Raw genomic sequence first — 20757 nt, 5'->3', positions numbered from 1 at the left:
CTGAAGCCAAACACACTCGCTGCCGGAGCAGGAGGAAAGCCCCTCTCCTCAGCTTTACTGGAAAACACAACTCCCGGGAGGGAGGGTGAGGAACCCACAGCTTACTAGGCGGCGCCCCGATGTCCCTCAGGAAGTAAAGGCGAGACAAAGGATGCCGGCTCCTGGGGCGTCCCTAGATTCGAAGCCAATCCCTCTTGCCATATATCACCTCCTTTAAAGGACAAGGAACACACCTCCTCAGGGTCTCTGGGGTGAGGGTGGGGGTAGGAAGTATTTCTAGTTACTCAATTCATTCAATGGTTAAGTATTTATTTTGTGGGTGCCAGACACTGACCTAAGCGGTTTACATCCTTAATTCTCACGATAATCCTGAGATCTGTGTTATTAACCCCATATTTACTTCTCTACAAAGGGGAGCAAGAGGCGCAGAGAAGAGCAGTAACTTGCCCAGTAAGCGGCGGCATCAAAGCATGGGTCTCTAATCCCCAAGCTGTGGCCCCAGGGCTGCCGACTCCCCGGGGGCGACAAGCCCACCCGGGTCCCCAAGCCGCGCGCGCCCCGCGGTTCTCCCGCTGGCTCCACGCGGCGGCTGCCGCCCGCCCGCGCCCCCTGCAGCCGGGAGCGCCGCCTCCTCGCCGCTCCCGAGGGGCACGTGGCAGGTGCGCGGGTGCTCCGTGTCCCCGCCCCCGCGCCCCACGCCGGGTGCCCCGCGCCCCGCAGCGGCCGGGCAGGTCGCGCAGCCTCTGCGGAGCCCGGGAAGCGCCCGGGCGAAGAGGAGGAGCCAGGGGCACCGAGCGGGTGGAGTCGGGAGCCCGAGAGCGGTGAAGGCGGATTTCCTGGGCCCGGCTCGGCGGGGCTACTATGGCGTTTGGGAAGAGTCACCGGGATCCCTATGCGACCTCCGTGGGCCACCTCATAGGTAAAGAGCGGGGGAGGGAGACGCCAGGGCAGGCTTTGGGGACCCGGGGCCCCTTCCCGCTTGATTGCATTCTCGGCCTCGTCCAAGTTTGAGTAAATCCCTCCCCTCCCCCTGCAACTTTCACAGAGCACCCGAATCCCTCCCCCCCCCCGCCCCCGGCCCCTTTGAGGCATTTCTTTATGGCTGACTCCCCTTGGAACCCTTCCTTAAAATCTGCCTCCCTTTTGGTGCTTCCTGGGGCGTGGAACCGAACAGGTGAACCAGGCACGGGATTCAGGTGAGGAGTGTTTGGGCCTGTGCAAGGAGAAAGGGTAAACTTCCGAGCCAGGGGAAATTGTTCAAGTGCGCTGCCCACTGGAGGGCCCAGTGTGGCTGTGCCTGTTTTACCGAGGAGGGAGAGACGGGACTTCACGGTGAGACGCAGGTCCCTTGAAACCAGTTCTCTCTGGCGTGGAGCCCTTAACAACCTGAGTTACTTTTTCTGGGTAAACAAAGAGAATGAAAATGCTCAGCACTGAGTGAAGGAAGCAGGGGAGTAGGGGAGCAGCCTGGGGCCACAAGAGGGCTCTGGAGGGACCACGCAGGTATTTGCCTAAGTCCTTCCTTCCGTGGCTGTACTCTGAATAAAGTAGTGGGAAGCAGAAACCAGGGACCGGACTATTTATACCAGCACCGTCTCCCTTCTTCCTCCTCGCCTCCAGTCCCCTCTTGGGAACCGGGTGTGGCACAGTGCCTGTGGATGCCAAGCAAAGCGTGATGTCAGGAACTTAGTAGGGTGATAAAATCCTGAGAACCTGGTGGTTATAGTAAGAAGACTCCGATTTGGACAGTTTTGCCTGCAGCTCAGTTAACAGGGAACACGCCACTCAACCTGAACCTTATAAGGTTCCCCCATCTTTAGAAGTGGGTCAGAGTAACTATCACTAAGGGGGAAATGCTTTCTAAACTGTTGCCGGCTGTATCCCTATTGGATATTAAAATGAACTTTGAGTAGAAATAGATTCAGATTGCATCTTCGCAGGCTGATGAATTATTTAATGCTGTAAATATTTGCTGGATGAGGCAAAGATGAGACATGGTCTCAACCCTTAGGGAATGTGCAATCTTGTAGGGAAGAGGGACACAGTTATGTAGTAACTACAATATGGTACCTTTGCAATACGAGAAAACTACAAAACACTCAAAACTTAAGGGATAAATTTTGTGATGGCTTTTGGAGGGTGAATAGGAGTTTTCTAAGATGGGAAAGTGGGAGGAAGCACAGGGAGGGAATGGAGAGCAGGGAATTTGGCGGAAGGAACAACAGTATGTGTCTAAACAACACAGTTAGTTAGCTTTGTCCATGGAATGCCAAATTCAAATAGCTTTTTTCCTAGATTGGAAGCAGGCTAAGCTTTGGGGTTCTCCCAACCAAACCCTATTCTTTCTTCCTCTTCGTTATCCTTTTTAACTTTCTCTCCATTCCCCCTAGACCTCCTGTTTTCATGCTGAGGATCTTCTCCTTTCATGAAGGAAATATATTGAGCTCATTTAGGTTGTGTCCTTTTACTCTTCCCAGATGGCATTTTGTATTCTTAAGGAGAATGTGTGGAGAGGGAAAAATATCTAATTGTTTGATGGGGTTCCAGGTGCAGAAGCATTCAAGTCTGCCTAGTGCAGCTTTGGTTAGTACAGGTGCTGGGAGTTACCTTGCTTTAATGCTCAAGGACACAGACAATTTCAGTAGTTCTGATCTCTCTCTTTCTCAACATGCCCCCCTACCCCCCCACCAAGAATAAATGACTTTAAAAAAACAAAAACAGACATCAAATAACTTAAATTTGAATGCTAGTTCTACCTTGTACTGGCTGTGTAGCCTTGGGTAATTTCCTTAACTTTTCTGAACTTGTTTCATCATCTATAACAGTGGGTTAAATGAAGTTGCATAAGATAAAATACTTTGCACTATGCACTTAGCTTTGTAGGTGGCTGCTCAATAGGCGCATGTCTTCGGGGAGACAGGCCAGCAGATGGAGATTTAGCCGACCTGTCCTGGCCCTACAGCCCGATGTTGTGCCTGCAGCTTTTATTAATAGGTCATTCATTACTGCTGTAATGGCAGCACTCTGAACTTGAGTTCTGATTGATTCCCGAATTACTGGGAATTGCTCAGGAAAAAAAAATCTCTTTGTCTTTTGGTAATATAAACTTAATGATACTTGCTAGTGAACCTCAGGCAGATTATTTCAGGAAGACCAGACATTTTTTATTCTGTTGTAGCTCAGACTCAACACAACAGCTTTTTCTTTGCAGAAAAGGCTACATTTGCTGGAGTTCAGACTGAAGATTGGGGCCAGTTTATGCACATCTGTGACATAATTAACACTGCCCACGATGGGTGAGTACAGTGTGTGGTGCACGCATTTGCCTCTGATAAGAAGCATCAGAACCACGGCACATTTTCTCTTAGACTCTTTGGTTTTCTTGTTGAGTTTTCATCCTCCCTTGGACACCACTATCTTTTGAAGACATGTCTGGTTGAAACATACAGGCAGCTGCTTATTTCAGCATGTGGAATATCTGAGAATACATTATCATTTTTCTCTTTGCCTTTTCTTTAATAGTTTTTAAATTTTGTCTTTGGGAAGCTCCAATTCCTTTTTCTTTAAAGAAAGCAGAATTGTTTCCTTCTTTAGAAATTCCCCCTGCTCTGATAGCCAGTATTTTATCCTACCATAAGTGAAAAATATTATCCAGAAGCTCATGAACTCCTGGTGGTGACCTGTCCTGGGCAGTTGTCATTATTAACCAGGAAATAATGTAGCAGTCTTTTTTTTTCTCGTTATAAGACCATTTTTTCTTAATGTCACCTTGCCCACCTTCATGCTGTGTTCTTAAATGATGTGCTAACTTTTTAAACTTTAGGGAATTGAAGCTTTAAAAAAAATCAGGCCAGGGGAAAGGGCGCAGGGTTTGAAACATGGCGGATGACGTGGACCAGCAACAAACTAGCAACACTGTAGAAGAGCCCCTGGATTTCATCAGGCTCAGCCTGGATGAGCGAATTTATGTGAAAATGAGAAATGACAGAGAGCTTCGAGGCAGATTACATGCTTATGATCAGCATTTAAATATGATATTGGGAAATGTGGAAGAAACTGTGACTACTATAGAAATTGGTGAGGAAACATACAGAGAGATACAGAAATCAACAAAACAGAATATTGCAATGCTTTTTGTCCGGGGAGATGGTGTTGTACTAGTTGCCCTTCCATTAAGAGTTGGCTGAAACAAGGAACTTATCATGTATGGAATATAGGAGCTTTTGTATGATTGCCTCTTGCAATGTAGAAGACATTCAAAGAGACATTCAAAGAGAGAAAGACATTCAAAAGAGAAACCTGTGTAAATTTTGATATTAAGAAATGACTCCTGAAACAAATTGATTTGTGGATAACTAAAAAATTCTTAAGCTAAAGGGCATTTTAATATTTTTTCAACCCTTTCAATAAATATGATCACCAAGATGCAGAACTCTTTTTCTCAGGAATTGATTTGTTCTGTTGTTTTCTCAGACAATTTCTGATTTTTTTCCTTTAAATTAAATTTGATGTTTCCTTTTTTGATATATTTAAAAGAAAATAAGTAAGGCCAACTATTTGTGACTTTAGTCTGAATTACAGGTTGTTATAAGGGATACAATTGTGTTAATTATCCTGGGCACATTCAAGCGGTAACTAGACCAAGCAAAAAGATTTGGTCTAGTTTATGCTGATTGTTGAAGAAGAAAACATTACACTTATTGTTGACTATATTAATTGAGTGTATTAAGGTTAGTACTTTAAGGTGTTTATGGTATTTTCCCTATAATCTTGGTTCCTCTGAAACTTTTCTTTATGGATAATACTAATTTTTTCATAGATAATACAAAAAGGAAATCTCAAAGTAAAATTTTCCCTCTCAAAAAAATTTTCTTAAACCTTTCTAAAAGTTTAATACTAGATTCTATATGCGATTTTTTTAGAAATATAGATAATTATATATTTATAATAGTTGTAATTCTATGTAAACATGTGTAATTGTCATATAATAAAAATTCTACCCATGCAAACACAGACAAAATTGGAAGGTAATATGTAAAAAGGATTTGTATTCTTTTTTCAGTTTTATTGAGATACAATTAGCATACAGCACTGTATAAGTTTAAAGTGTATAGCATAATGATTTGACCTACATGTAGTATAAAATGATTACCACAGTAAATTAACATCTGTCACCCCATATAGTTTCAAAAAAATTTTTTTTCCTTGTGATGAGAGCTTTTAGTGTCTACTCTTGGCAACTTTCAAATATACCATACAGCAGTGTTAACTATGGTCATCATATTATACCTTACATCCCCAGGAGTTATTGATCTTATAACTGGAAGTTTGTACCTCTTGACCACCTCAAAGTAAATTTCGATCCTCTACTTTTACATAAGTCTTTCTTTTATAATGTAAAATGGTAGTCTATCAGAAGCTGATCTAATTCGTCATAATTCCTCCTATATCACCTACCCTGGAGGGTACTCAGGAAATAGTCTTAACCAAAAATGGTAACCTTCATTGTTTTGGGAATTACATTTCCCATAAACCAGTTTTGTGCATTGATAGAGGGATAGGGATATGAGTGCATTTCGCATGTAGTGCTTTCTAGGTAATACTATTATGTAAATTTTTGATTCTCTCAAGGGGGTAGATAGTATTGTCTGCCTAGATGTATGAGGAAACACGTGTGAGAAATTAAGTAATCTGCTCAAGCAGAATCAGGGCCTTGGTCTTCTCTTTAGCCACTCCTCTTTCCACAATGCACATTGCTTTTCAGAGACTACTTATTTTCAGCAATGCCTAAATTGATGATTTCACTGTATTTATTGCTGTAGGCCAAAAGATGCAGTAAAAGCTTTGAAGAAAAGGATTTCCAAAAACTACAATCATAAAGAAATCCAACTCACCTTGTCAGTAAGTACTTTTTATGTTATAATCAAGACTCTAGGATTTCCTAAGATGTAGACACATCTTTAGTTTTCGGTTAAAAAAAAATATTAGCAAAAATCTATTTCGAGTATGAATTAAAACTGAGAATTACAGAATTGAGAGAGTTTTGCTGATTGTCATAGCATTTAATTTTGTGGAAAGAGTGTGTTCTGGAAAGCCAGCTTTTCCTGGTCAGGAGATGGGAACTGGTAATTCAAAACTTGTAAATACTGAACGAGTCAAGAAGTCTGTGTATGTGTTACCCATGAGGAGAACTGAAATCTTGAAAAAGGCTTCCCTGTTAGCTTTTTACCTCACTTGAACAGCTCTGTGGAATTCTGAGGTGCTGGCAGTTCCTTAAGTTTCAACCAAGCTCTCCTGTGTAGTATAATTTGGAGACCGTTCTTTGTTGATTTAAACAGTGCTGTATACCTTATTGTCTGTGACTCGGGTGTGGGCACTTATTGGATGCGTTCCCATTTTTCCCCTCATCCTCGGCCATATGACCTCTTCAGTCATTTCGGTGAGTTGCCATTTTTACTACTGTATGTTTTGCCAGCCCTGCCTGCTGCCTGAGAGTGAGCCATATGACGTTCTCATTTCTCCTGCATGCATTTGTTTACCTCAGCCAGGCCCCAGGCCACCAGGTTAGGGCCCTAACCAACCAGCATCACCCTCCCCCGAGGGACTCAGGGAGTGTTTATCCAGAGGACTATGGGGCTGAGGTACATGCAACTCCAGTGAGTTCCATGGGGAAGAAAACTCACCTCTTGCTTGGAGATTAACAGAAGGAGAAGAAATGAATTAAATGGTCTTGACGCTATCGCTGAAGAAACCCTTTAGGATGTGGACATAGTTTTAGAGGCCTTTTCCTCCTTTACCTCTTTTTAAAAAAAAAAACAAAAAACCCTCTCCCTTGTCCTTTACTCATAGCAGCACCTCAGGGGAGGTCCCAGAATGGAAGAACTTGAGAGATGAGTAAGCACTAAAGTAGAACTACCAGAACTATGGGTCGCTGATGGGGGGAAAAACCTTTGGTACCTAACGGATGCTCTTGACAGCCCTGTGGAGTAGTTCTTTTCTTAACTCTGTTTCACAGATGAAGACTCAGTGAGGTTGTGGGGTTTTCTTTTCCTCCATTATTTAAGAGGCATAGGCAAGATTTCAACTCAGTCCTCAGATTCTAAATCCCAGGCCCTTACGCCATACCACTTTGCTTCTCAGAATGGATCAGTCTGCTCTGAAGAATGACTACTGTGTTTCATTGGTGTCTTCAACTCCTTAGTACCTGGTGCAAAACCCGGTACATCAGTGTATCAGGGACTGAGCCGATTGCCCTTCAGCCCCCATCCCACTCTCCTCGTATCCAGGAAGACTCCAGGGCCAAGGGAATGTACTGTAGAATTGGGATAGAAAGCGATGTAGCTGTGCCCTAAAATGGAGGGGATCTAGGCTATCTCAAGGCTGCTGAAGGTTTGGAGAATTGACGGAAGATGAATTTACACCACCTATGTTTATTCTGTTGTTTATTCTGTGTACTGGGTGTGTCTTTTTCTTGTGGTACCCAGCCTTCTTGGCATTTCTGTGCTTGCTTCTTACTCTATCTCCCTATCTTTCTCTATCCTGGTTCCTTCTTCTGATACTGAGCTGGGACCCTTTCCTGAGGAAGCGGGGTTATTCTAGACTGTTGTCTCTTCTGGCCCTCCATTGCTCTTTGGGTCCCCATTCTTCTTCCCTTCAGGTAGTCTGATCTCTCAAGCCATAGTAGCTAAGCTGTACTAGCTGCCCGTTCCCATTACCTGTCCCACCTCAGATAACTGTACATCTTCCACCTTGTGTTTTCCACGCCAGAATGTGAGAATGAACAAATCTAAAACCTGTGCCAAAATAAGCTGGGGGGAGAGTCATGGGTTGGGGATCAGAATAGCTCCTCATTGTTAGGATCAGAGTTCGTTAAGGTACCTACTTCTTGGGTTTCCTTTTTTTTTTTTTTTTTTTTTAAAGATTTTATTTATTTATTCATGACAGACAGAGAGAGAGAGGCAGAGGGAGAAGCAGGCTCCCGTGGAGCAGGGAGCCCGATACGGGACTCGATCCCAGGACTCTGGGATCATGACCTGAGCTGAAGGCAGACGCTTAACCATCTGAGCCACCCAGGCGCCCCTTCTTGGGTTTTCTTTAAATAGGTCTTTGACTCTTGATGGCCTCCTGCATATTTGCCCAGTCACCTCACCTCTAACTACTCACTGCATTGCAGAGGTGTTTATGGCTTCAGAATGAACTTTAATATTAACTTAAGCAAGACTTAATTATGAGAGAAGTTAGTCACAGAAAGAATCATCCAATGTCTGTGAAAGCAATTAAATATTTACCAAACAATTCTTTAAAAATGAATCCCCATAGGGACACCTGGGTGGCTCAGTCGTTAAGCGTCTGCCTTCAGCTCAGGTCATGATCCCAGGGTCCTAGGATCAAGCCCCACATCGGGCTCCCTGCTCTGCAGGAAGCCTGCTTCTCCCTCTCCCTCTCGCCCTGCTTGTGATCCCTCTCTCGCTTTGTCTCTCTCTGTCAAATAAATAATAAATAAAATCTAAAAATAAATAAAAATGCATACCCATATATGACACTACCATTTTATTACTCTGAAGTGATGAGAGCCTGTCAAAGTCAATTATAAATGTTCTTTGAATTATGTGTCATTTGGTTTCTCCATGGACTTGTTAGCCTTGATTAGGTATTTGATGGGATTGGACTACACTGTGATGTCCTACCATCAGTTGGTGGAGAAGTTTTGTCAAGAAGCCAGTAGTTTCATTTTTTTAAAAAGCAATTTTTTACCAAGCTTCATAACTCTTAGCCAGAGGCTAACCTTTTGAATGAGACAATTGTGATAAGTCTCAGCAAGATATTATTGTCAAATGGAAAGCTGTTGAACAGGTTCCTGGAAATCAATTAATAGGCCTTTGTGGACCACCACCCAGGTGGTGAGCTGTAGGGGCTTCAGAATTTGTGTAATATGTGTCCATTCCTCCACGAGCTCACTGTAGAATGAGCTTATCCCCTAGCGTGGCCATACCTTGGTGGGGTCTTCAACTCTGGATGGCCCCAAAGCCTGGTTTACTGTGCTTGGTTCAGAAATTTATTGCAAGAAATAAAACTACCAAGTGGCTCCTTTTCCAGTCTTTCTAAGAAGAAGACTTATGTATTAGCTAATCAACAGATTTTCTCCTGATAGGAAATTGTCCATGGAAACAGATGATCAAAATAGTTGCCATTTGTTAAGGTCCTGCTACAAGTCCACCTCTTCATATACATAGTTCATTAGGCCTTACAAGAAGTCTCTAGAGGGAGATATTATGGCTCATTTTACAGATGAGAAGACTGAGGCTTGGAATGATAAGCAACATCTGAGTCCAGCACAAACAGAGATTAGTGAGGCCTGAAGTCTTACTCTCTTTAATCTCTCTTGGTCCCTTGGGTTCTAGGTTCTCTATCCCCCCTGAGATTACGGTGTCTTGGTTGTCCTATTTCCAAAGGTAGGTTATCTGAACACAGTCTGAATACCTAAATCATACCAAAGCCCGATTTCAAAATGTGTAAAAGCAACATATTGATTTTTCCAATTTGCCACAATACTCAGTGGACTCTGGGGTGAAAGAGGTACCAGTGATATAATGAAAGAGGTGAGCTAGGAGTAATTCGTCCTGAAATTCTAGATTCCAGTGGGAAAACACAAAGGGCCATGATTTGTGATCTCCAGATGTTAACTTTCTCAGCATTTCATGTTGACGCTCTGATTTTATGCATGTAACCTCCTGAGAATGTTACCCATTACCATAAAATCTGAGTGATCCAAAGATAAAAACTGGTTTGTGAAATATTTAGCAAGAAACTCCCCATTCGTTTTACCATTATTAGAGAAAGTGAGACTTGGAGGCTATCTTGCCTAATGAGACTGCCTAATGGGTTGGATGAAGTATTTCTGTAAATTCCCATTGAACTAGGGGTTCTTTTCCTCCCCGTATTTCACCTAATAACTCATCATAATGCATCCAGCAAAAGTCATTCATTATTCAGCTTTTCAACTTAACTTTCTCTAAACAACTTATCTCAATAGGTTGGATTTTGTTTTTATTTTCCTTCACTTTAAATATTTTCTGTGTTTCAGGGGCGCTTTAGTGGTGCAGTCAGTTGAGTGTCCCTCTCTTGGTTTTGGCTCAGGTCGTGATCTCAGGGTCTTGAGATTGAACCCCGCATTGGGCTCTGCACTTAGAGTGGAGTCTGCTTGAGATTCCCTCTCTCTCTGCCCCTTCCCCCCACGTGCGCTAACTCGTGCGCGCTCTCAAATAAGTCTTTAAAAATCAATATTTGCTGTGTTTCAGATAACTAGCTGCATGTGTTTCTGTATTTTCTGATTGCCGCCTTAGCCACATACCCTTAAAACCACAGCTCTCATACCTTCTTTTTGTATTGCCATTCTACTGACACAGTACAGAGCAGGGTGGAGTGTCCATTTTCAGGGCTGCTTTTCTGCAGAGATGATCATACCTCTCCTGGTTCCATTATGGGTTTCTGTGACCTCTCTAATCTGAGAAGTGGCAGCACGGAAAATGGAGTTTTAACTTTGTTTTTAGATCACTTGTAGAAATCTGCTTTCTGCATGCAGTTCTTCAGTGCCAGTTCCTTTCTTCTTAGCCTTACTTCTGCTCATGTTGCTTAATTGAAAATGCCCCCCAACCCCACTAGGGGGACTAATGACCCCACTAACTGACAAACCTAGCCGAGTTTTTCTCCATTCACATCCTTTTCTGTTTTGACACATGATCCTTGGAGAAATTGCCCTCTTTTGACTTTCCCAATGTTATGTTCTCTATATTTTATGCTTCAGTTTCCATTGGTTGCTCTCTGGTTGCTTTCATGGAGTTTCTTCTGGCCGGTGTGATAGGTGAACCCCAGTGTTCTAGCCATTCTTCCCTGCGCCTCACACACAGCCTTGGTTTCTCATGTTAGGCTGCCTCCCTCCTGAACTGCAGCTGTGCATGGATAGCTCCATTAAACATCTCTACTTGAACGTCCCATCTCTTTTTGCCTTCATTATCTTGGGCTGCTATTACAAAAATACCACCTACTGGCTGGTGTAAACAACAGACATTTACTTCTCACAGTTCTGGAAGCTGTGAAGGTCAAGGTGTCAGCAGATCCAGTGTCTGGTGAGAGCCCACTTTTTGGCTTATAGGTGGCCATCTTGTCATTGCATCCTCACACAGCCAGGAGAGATCATCTCTTGTGCCTTTTTATAAGGGCACTAATCTCATTCCTCAGGGCTACATGCTCATGATCTAATTACTTCTCAAAAGACGCACTTCCAAATACCCTCAACATTAGGGAGTAGGAATATCAACATATGAATTTGGGAGGGACACAGAGTCCATACTACTGTGAAACTCAAAATGTCTAAAATTCAACTCATCGGGGTGCCTAGGTAGCTCAGTTGGTTAAGCGTCTGAATCTCAGGGTTGTGAGACCAAGCCCCGAGCTGAGCATGGAGTCTGCTTAAGATTCTCTCTCTCTCCCTCTCCCTGTGCTCCTGCCCTGCCCTGCTCGCATGCTCGCTCTCTCTCAAAAAATAAAAATTAAAAATTAAAAATTAAATTCATCTCCTTATTTTTACCCCAAACCAAGCCTGCAACTCCATCCACTTCCAGATTTCCATCCAAGGTGCCATCAATCTCATGCAGAATAACAGCGGCATCACATTCAGCCATCCTTTTCTGCCACATGTCAGTTGTAAAGTTCTGCCTTTGTGATTCCTTTCTTTTCCTCGCACCCATATCTCCCTGGTTTAGGCCTTTCTGCCTTGGTTCTAGTGGGGCTAGGACTAGTAGGTCCCTACTGTATTCTCCATCCTTCCAGGTCCCCTTTGTAAAGTGCTGCTTGAAAACCTTCCCAGAGTATTACTTTGCAGTCCTTAACCTTTCTCTCAAGTTCAGAATAGAGGTATGATGGTGACAAACTAACAAGAACCCTTCGAGGGGGGGCGGAGCAAGATGACAGAGGAGTAGGAGACCTGGATTTCGTCTGGTCTCAGGAATTAAGCTGAATAGGGATCAAACCATTCTGAACACCTACGAACTCAGAGTAGCAACAACTCTCTGAACAGAGAAGCGACCACTTACTGGAAGGTAGGACGTGCGGAGAAGTGAATCCGAGGCGATATTCGGGAGGATAGACGGCGGGGGAGGGGGACTCTGTTGGCCGCTTCTGGCAAGTGATAGAGCCGCGGAGCACAAAATCGGAACTGTTAGAAGTCAGTTACACTGAGGGACGTCACTCCAGTGGCTAAGCGGGGGGTGGAAACCTCGCGGGACAGTGTGGACTCAGGACCCTCGGGGTCACAGAAAGACCAGGGGTTCCTGAATGCAGCAGAGCTCCCAGGTATCGGGAGTGGGGAAGCTGGCTGCAGAGACGGAGCCGAGGTGCGGGCTCTCAGCTCGGGGTTGCCAATAAACGGTGATCTGGCCCAGTTGGGCCACTGCGCCTCTAGCAGGGACCCAACAAGCAGCAGAGGAAGGGGAGACTCCCCTTCCTCCCCGGGGAGGAGCAGCACGGGAGCGCACCACAGGGATCTGCTGGGTTTGGAGACTCCACACAGGGTCGGGTGCCAGAGATAGAAACGCTCGGTCACAGGCCAGGTGAGCATGGAGTGCAGTCGGAGACTGGGGAGACGGGAGTGATTGACTGCTTTTCTCTGGGGGCGCACTGAGGAGCGGGACCCCGTGTTCTCAGCTCCACCAGGCAGAGAGTGGGAGGCCACCATTTTCACCCTGGTCTTCCAAAACTGTATCAAGAGCTTGCAGGGAACAAAAGCTCCTGAGAGCAAACCCGAGCAGCTTGCTTAGCCCGGACCAACAAGGGTGGGGCAACTCTGCCTCCTGCAAAGACATTTGGGAACCACGGCAACAGTCCCCTCCCTCAGAAGATCAGCACGAACAGCCAGCAAGCCAAGACCAAGTTTACCAATCAAGGAGAACAGGAGAACGCCCCACTAGGGGAACACTGCACATAGAATTCATGGCTTTTTTACCATGCTTCATTAGTTTTTCAAAGTTAATTTTTTAACTGTTTTTTGGGGGTTTTTTTTGAATTATTCTTTTTCCCTTTTTCAACCAACATCTTATCAATCCTTTTTTTAAAAAACCATTTTTTATTTTTCATTTTTAGAGTCATATTTTATCCCTTCATAGTAGTTACCCTTATTTTTGGCATATATATATAAGTTCTTTAAAATTTTGAGATAGTTTCTTCTAACAGATCAAAATATACCCTAAATCACTAGTGTATGGCTTTGCTCTAGTCTCCTGCCTGATCACAGTCTCTCCCTTTTTTTTTTCTTTTTTTTTTTTAAATCTTCTTTCTTCTTTCAAACAACTTCTTATCAATTCCGTTTATAAAACCTTTTATAATTTTCTTCCTTACAATCATCTTCCATCCCTTTATTGTATCAACCCTTATTTTGTACATATATAAGTTTTTCTTCCTTTAAAATTTTAGGAGGCACTTTCTTCTAACAGACCAAAATATACCCAAAATCTAGTGTGTGGCACTGATCTATGCACTAGCCTGATCATATTTGATCATGTTCTGTTTTCGTTTTTATCTTTTTCTTTTTCATTTTCTATTTTTTTTTTCTCTTTATTCTTTCTTTCCCTTTCTTTTCCCCTGGTTTCAGGACTTTCTGATTTGTTTAGAGTATATTTGCTGGGGACGTTGTTAACCTGTTAACATTTTGTTCTCTCATTCATCTATTCTCCTCTGGACAAAATGACAAGACGAAAAAAATCACCTCACCAAAAAGAACAAGAGGTAGTACCTTCTGCCAGGGACCTACTCAGTATGAACATTAGTACGATGTTGGACCTAGAGTTCAGAATCATGACTTTAAAGATACTAGCTGGGCTGGAAAAAAGCGTGGAAGTTAAAGAGGCTGAGAAAAAGAGGGAGAAACAACTACAGGATCACAGGGCAGAATTCGAGAGATGAGTGATACGACAGGACGAAACAACATAAGAATAATTGGGATCCCAGAAGAAGAAGAAAGAGAGAGGGGCAGAAGGTATATTGGAGCAAATTAGAGCAGAGAACTTCCCTAATGTGAGGAAGGAAACAGGCATCAATATCCAGGAGGCACAGAGAACCCCTCTCAAAATCAATAAAAATAGGTCAACACCCCGACATATAATAGTAAAATTTACGAGTCTCAGAGAAAATCCGGAAAGCAGCTAGGGAGAAGAGATATGTAACCTACAATGGTAGAAACATTAGATTGGCAACAGACCTATCCACAGAGACCTGGGAGGCCAGAAAGGACTGGCATGATATGTTCAGAGTACTAAACGAGAAAAATATGCAGCCAAGAATACTACATCCAGCTAGGCTGTCATTGACAATAGGAGAGGTAAAAAGCTTCCAGGACAAACAAAAACTAAAGGAATTTGCAAACACAAAACCAGCCCTCCAAGAAATATTGAAAGGGGTCCTCTAAGCAAAGAGACAACCTAAAAGCAGCATAGATCAGAAAGGAACACAGACAATACACAGTAACAGTCACCTTAAAGGCAATACAGTGGCAGTATATTCATATCTTTCAATAGATACCCTGAATGTAAATGGGCTCAATGCCCCAATCACAAGACACAGGCTATCACATTGGATTAAAAAACAAGACCCATCAATATGCTGTCTGCAAGAGACTCATTTTAGACCCAGAGACACCCCCACATTGAAAGTGAGGGAGTGGAAAACCATTTACCATGCTAATGGACACCAAGAGAAAGCTGGGGTGGCAATTCTTATATCAGACAAATTAGATTTTAAAACAAAGACTGTAATAAGAGATGAAGAAGGACACTATATCTTACTTAAAGAGTCTATCCAACAAGAAGATCTAACAATTATAAATATCTATGCCCCTAACAGAGGAGCAGCCAATTTTATAAGGCAATTAATAACAAAAGCAAAGAAACACATTGACAACAATACAGTAATAGTGGGGGACTTTAACACCCCCATGACTGAAATGGACAGATCATCTAAGCAAAAGATCAACAAGGAAATAAAGACTTTAAATGACACACTGGACCAAATGGGCTTCACAGACATATTCAGAACATTCCATCCCAAAGCAACGGAATACACATTCTTCTCTAGTGCCCATGGAACATTCTCCAGAATTGATCACATCCTAGGTCACAACTCAGGTCTCAACTGCTACCAAAAGATTGGGATTATTCCCTGCATATTTTCAGCCCACAATGCTTTGACACTAGAACTCAATCACAAGAGGAAAGTCGGAAAGAACTCAAATACATGGAGCCAAAGAGCATCCTACTAAAGAATGATTGGGTCAACCAGGGAATTAAAGAATTAAAAAAATTCATGGAAACCAATGAAAATGAAAACACAACTGTTCAAAATCTTTGGGATACAGCAAAGGCAGTCCTGAGAGGAAAGGATATAGCAATACAAGCCTTTCTCAAGAAACGTCTCAAATACACAATCTAACCCTACACCTAAAGGAGCTAGAGAAAGAACAGCAAATAAAGCCTAAATCCAGAAGGAGAAGAGAAATTATAAAGATCAGAGCAGAAATCAATGAAATAGAAACCAAAGAACAGTAGAACAGATCAACGAAACTAGGAGCTGGTTCTTTGAAAGAATTAACAAGATTGATAAACTCCTGGCCAGACTTATCACAAAGAAAAGAGAAATGACCCAAATCAACAAAATCATGAATGAAAGAGGAGATATCAAAACCAACACCATAGAAATACGAACAATTATAAGAACATATTATGAGCAACTCCATGCCAGCAAATTAGATAACCTGGAAGAAATGGATGCATTCCTAGAAATGTATCAGCTACCATAATTGAACCAGGAAGAAATAGAAAACCTGAACAGACCTTATAACCACTAAGGAAATTAAAGCAGTCATCAAAACTCTCCAACAAACAAAAGCTCAGGGCCAGATGGCTTCCCAGGGGAATTCTATCAGACATTTAAAGAAGAATTAATACCTATTCTCCTGAAACTGTTCCAAAAAATAGAAATGGAAGGAAAACTTCCAAACTCATTTTAGGAGGCCACCATTACCTTGATTCCAAAACCAGACAAAGACCCCATCAAAAAGGAGAATTACAGACCAATATTCTTGATGAACATGGATGCAAAAATTCTCACCAAAATACTAGCCAATAGGATCCAACAGTACATTAAAAGGATTATTCACCATGATCAAGTGGGATTTATCCATGGGCTGCAAGGTTGGCTCAACATCCGTCTATCAATCAACATGATACAATACATTAACAAAAGAAAGAACAAGAATCATAGGATCCTCTCAATAGATGCAGAAAAAGCATTTGACAAAGTCCAGCATCCTTTCTTGATCAAAACTCTTCAGAGTGTAGGGATAGAGGGTACATACCTCAATATCATTAAAGCCATCTATGACCAACATACAGCGAATATCATTCTCAACGGGGAAAAGCTGAGATCTTTTCCCCTAAGGTCAGGAACGCGGCAGGGATGTCCACTCTCACCACTGCTGTTCAACATAGTATTAGAAGTCCTAGCCACAGCAATCAGACAACAAAAAGAAATCAAAGGCATCCAAATCGGCAAAGGGGAAGTCAAACTCTCACTCTTTGCAGATGATATGATACTGTATGTGGAAAACCCAAAAGACTCCACCCCAAAACTGCTAGAACTCATACAGGAATTCAGTCAAGTATCAGGCTATAAAATCAATGCACAGAAATCAGTGGCATTCCTATACACCAACAACAGGACAGAAGAGAGACAAATCAAGGAGTCTATCCCATTTACAATGGCACCGAAAACCATAAGATACCTAGGAATAAATCTAACCAAAGAGGCAAAGGATCTGTACTCAGAAAACTATAAAATACTCATGAAAGAAATTGAGGAAGACACAAAGAAATGGAAAAACATTCCATGCTCATGGATTGGAAACAAACATTGTGAAGATGTAAATGCTACCTAAAGCAATCTACACATTCAATGCAATCCCCATCAAAATACCATCCACTTTTTTCAAAGAAATGGAACAAATAATCCGAAAATTTGTATGGAACCAGAAGAGACCCCGAATAGCCAGAGGAATACTGAAAAAGAAAAGCAAAGCTGGCAGCATCACAATTCCAGACTTCCAGCTCTATTACAAAGCTGTCATCATCAAGACAGTATGGTAGTGGCAGAAAAACAGACACATAGATCAATGGAACAGAATTGAGAGCCCAGAAATGGACCCTCAACTCTATGGTCAACTCATCTTTGACAAAGCAGGAAAGATGTCCATTGGAATAAAGACAGTCTCTTCAACAAATGGTGTTGGGAAAATTGGACAGCCACATGCAGAAGAATGAAACTGGACCGTTTCCTTACACCACACACAAAAATAGACTCCAAATGGTTGAAAGACCTAAACGTGAGACAGGAATCCATCAAAATCCTAAAGGAGAACACAGGTAGCAACCTCTTCAACCTCAGCCACAGCAACTTCTTCCTAGAAACATCACCAAAGGCAAGGGAAGCCAGGGCAAAAATGAACTATTGGGATTTCATCAAGATAAAAAGCTTTTGCACAGCAAAAGAAACAGTCCACAAAACCAAAAGACAACCGACAGAATGGGAGAAAATATTTGCAAATGACATATCAGATAAAGGGCTAGTATCCAAAATCTATAAAGAACTTCTCAAACTCAACACCCAAAGAACAAATAATCCAATCAAGAAATGGGCAGAAGACAAAGCTTTTGCACAGCAAAAGAAACAGTCCACAAAACCAAAAGACAACCGACAGAATGGGAGAAAATATTTGCAAATGACATATCAGATAAAGGGCTAGTATCCAAAATCTATAAAGAACTTATCAAACTCAACACCCAAAGAACAAATAATCCAATCAAGAAATGGGCAGAAGACATGAACAGACATTTTTCCAAAGAAGACATCCAAATGGCCAACAGACATATGAAAACGTGCTCAACATCGCTTGGCATCAGGGAAATCCAAATCAAAACCTCAATGAGATACCACCTCACACCAGTCAGAATGGCTAGAGTTAACAAGTCAGGAAACGACAGATGTTGGCGGGGATGTGGAGAAAGGGGAACCCTCCTACACTGTTGGTGGGAATGCAAGCTGATGCAACCACTCTGGAAAACAGTATGGAGGTTCCTCAAACAGTTGAAAATAGAGCTACCATACGATCCAGCAATTGCACTACTGGGTATTTACCCCAAAGATACAAATGTAGGGGTCTGAAGGGGTACGTGCACCCCAATGTTTATAGCAGCAATGTCCACAATAGCCAAACTGTGGAAAGAGCCAAGATGTCCATCAACAGATGAATGGATAAAGAGGATGTGGTATATATACACAATGGACTATTATGCAGCCATCAAAAGGAATGAGATCTTGCCATTTGCAACGACGTGAATGGAACTGGAGGGTGTTACGCTGAGTGAAATAAGTCAGTCAGAGAAAGACGTGTATCATATGACCTTGGAATTCTTAACCTCAGGAAACAAACTGAGGGTTGCTGGAATGGTGGGGGGTGGGAAGGATGGGGTGGCTGGGTGTTAGACATTGGGGAGGGTATGTGCTATGGTGAGTGCTGTGAATTGTGCAAGACTGTTGAGTCACAGATCTGTACTTCTGAAACAAATAATGCAGTATATGTTAAAAAAAGAAAAGATAGCAGGAGGGGAAGAATGAAGGGGAGTAAGTCGGAGGGGGAGACGAACCATGAGAGACGATGGATTCTGAAAAACAAACTGGGGTTTCTAGAGGGGAGGGGGTGGGGGGGTGGGTTTGCCTACTGATGGGTATTAAATAGGGCACGTTCTGCGTGGAGCACTGGGTGTTATGCACAAACAATGAATCATGGAACACTACATCAAAAACTAATGATGTAATGTATGGTGATTAACATAACAATAAAAAATTAAAAAAAAAAAACCTTCCCTGGCTGCTTAGTGCAGTGGCCAAACTCTTCCCAGTCACTGCCATCCATTTCTGTACAGTCTGCATGATGCCCCTCCACGCTTTATCCACACCACCTTCCCAGTGTCTCAGTCTGCCTACATGAGATGCCCCTACAAACCACTGTACTCATTTTCCTCCTAATAACTTAAATATTTTGTCATTCATTCATTCAGTCATTCCTTTAAATACCGCTTTCCTGCCTGGAATATAACTCTATACTCCTTTGTACTTAGCTATTATTTAAAGGCCAACTTAGGACCAGCTTTCACCAAAAGTCTTAAGACAGCCTGGCCCTAAATTACCACTTAGTGAATTATCTGTCCGTAAAGGTTTGTGACGAGGATGATTGTGGAATTTATCATCCAGACCATTCTTTCATGCCTTACATCCTTCCTCACATTCCCAGAACCTAATGCTTTGCCATCGATTTTAGTAGACACTAAATCCTGTTTAGTTGGAATGCCAGTGGAAATCATTACTTAGCAATTTTTACCTTACATTTAGGAGGTGGTTTTTGCCAGAGATATAATTAGATTTTATTTTTTCTGTCTAATTTAGCTTATTGACATGTGCATGCAGAACTGTGGTCCAAGTTTCCAATCTCTGATTGTGAAGAAGGAATTCATTAAAGATAGTCTGGTTAAGCTGCTGAACCCCAGATACACCTTGCCATTAGACATTCAGAATAGAATCTTGAGTCTCATCAAGGTAAGTCTATTGTATGCTTTATAGGATGGTAGACCTCTAAGATGGGAGCTCTAATTATGTACCTCCCAATAGGCTTAGTGATCCTTACAGACCTAGAATCAAGCCAGAGAGCATTTTACTCTTTCATTCTCCGAGTCATAATAATTTCTTGGTATGGCATGGTGCCCTTTTTCTGAAAAATTTGTAGTTATCTCCCTACTTTCTTTCAGTTTCTATCTTATTCATGTCAGGTAAGAAAAAGAGTAATGTGTACATTTATTTGGCAGACACACAAACTATGTTCTAGAGTACCCAGCGGACTGCTTTCAAAGTTATTTGGCAAAAGAACTACTGATGCTATTTTAGAATCTATTAATTCTGGATTCAGTACAGCAAAAAAAACAATTAGTACCTATTCCAGGCTTTCTTTAAAATGCTGAGTCATGGGAATTTGATTATTAAAAATATATTGTTTTTCTAGTCTCTGAAAACGTACATTTTTGTCTGTGGCATTCAAAACCAGCTTTCCCTTTCTGAGTAAGATACATAATTGTCAACCTCTCATTTTCTGTCACCAGCTTAAAAATTGTGTTTTGATTTTGCTGCTGTTTTAACTCTGGACCAATCTCTTGAATTCAGACTTGGTCGCAAGGTTTCCCAGGAGGTGTGGATGTCAGCGAAGTGAAAGAAGTGTACCTTGACCTTCTCAAGAAAGGTGTTCAATTTCCTCCCTCAGATGCAGAGGCTGAAACAGCAAGACAAGAGGTAGGACGACTTTCTTGAGCTCATACAGAATTAGATAGTATATTCCATTGAGTCTTCTCTCTTTGAAAGGGACAACCCGCCTCTGTCCAAATCTAAGCAAAAAGATGAATTTATGAGAAGGCCATTGTAATATCTCCTAGAATAACCAAGCCACAAGAAGGTTGGTGTTCACTGGATCTTTGAAACAACAGAGAACCAACCACTCAAATGTGACTTGTCTCTCATTGCAGACTAGCTTTTCCCACATAGTAGATAACATAGGTCTTAAATTTTCATGTTAGAGCTTTAGCTTTTTCAGATTCCAAGCTCAAAAACCTT

General features: G+C 42.2%; 1 protein-coding gene and 1 pseudogene across 2 annotated transcripts in view; both read left to right on the top strand.

The window, feature by feature from the left end:
- Positions 1 to 699: 699 nt before the first annotated feature.
- TOM1L1 (target of myb1 like 1 membrane trafficking protein) overlaps positions 700 to 20757 on the top strand; it is a 75230-nt gene continuing 55172 nt past the window's right edge. Inside the window, exons 1-5 of one of the 2 annotated variants that reach the window (XM_025859404.2) lie at positions 700 to 919; positions 3212 to 3296; positions 5823 to 5901; positions 19546 to 19695; positions 20314 to 20439. In XM_025859404.2, coding sequence (XP_025715189.1) covers positions 862 to 919; positions 3212 to 3296; positions 5823 to 5901; positions 19546 to 19695; positions 20314 to 20439 — 498 coding nt within the window. In that variant the 5' untranslated portion in view covers positions 700 to 861. The remainder of the gene's footprint in view (positions 920 to 3211; positions 3297 to 5822; positions 5902 to 19545; positions 19696 to 20313; positions 20440 to 20757) is intronic. The other variant, XM_073883699.1, reaches the window with a different exon arrangement.
- LOC112814083 (U6 snRNA-associated Sm-like protein LSm3 pseudogene) lies at positions 3803 to 4187 on the top strand (annotated as a pseudogene).

Source organism: Callorhinus ursinus, unplaced genomic scaffold, assembly GCF_003265705.2.
Source record: "Callorhinus ursinus isolate GAN/ISIS: 27379988/994484 unplaced genomic scaffold, GSC_fseal_2.0 scaffold52, whole genome shotgun sequence".
Classification (NCBI taxonomy): domain Eukaryota; kingdom Metazoa; phylum Chordata; class Mammalia; order Carnivora; family Otariidae; genus Callorhinus; species Callorhinus ursinus.
This window is presented reverse-complemented; position numbering and strand designations above follow the sequence as displayed.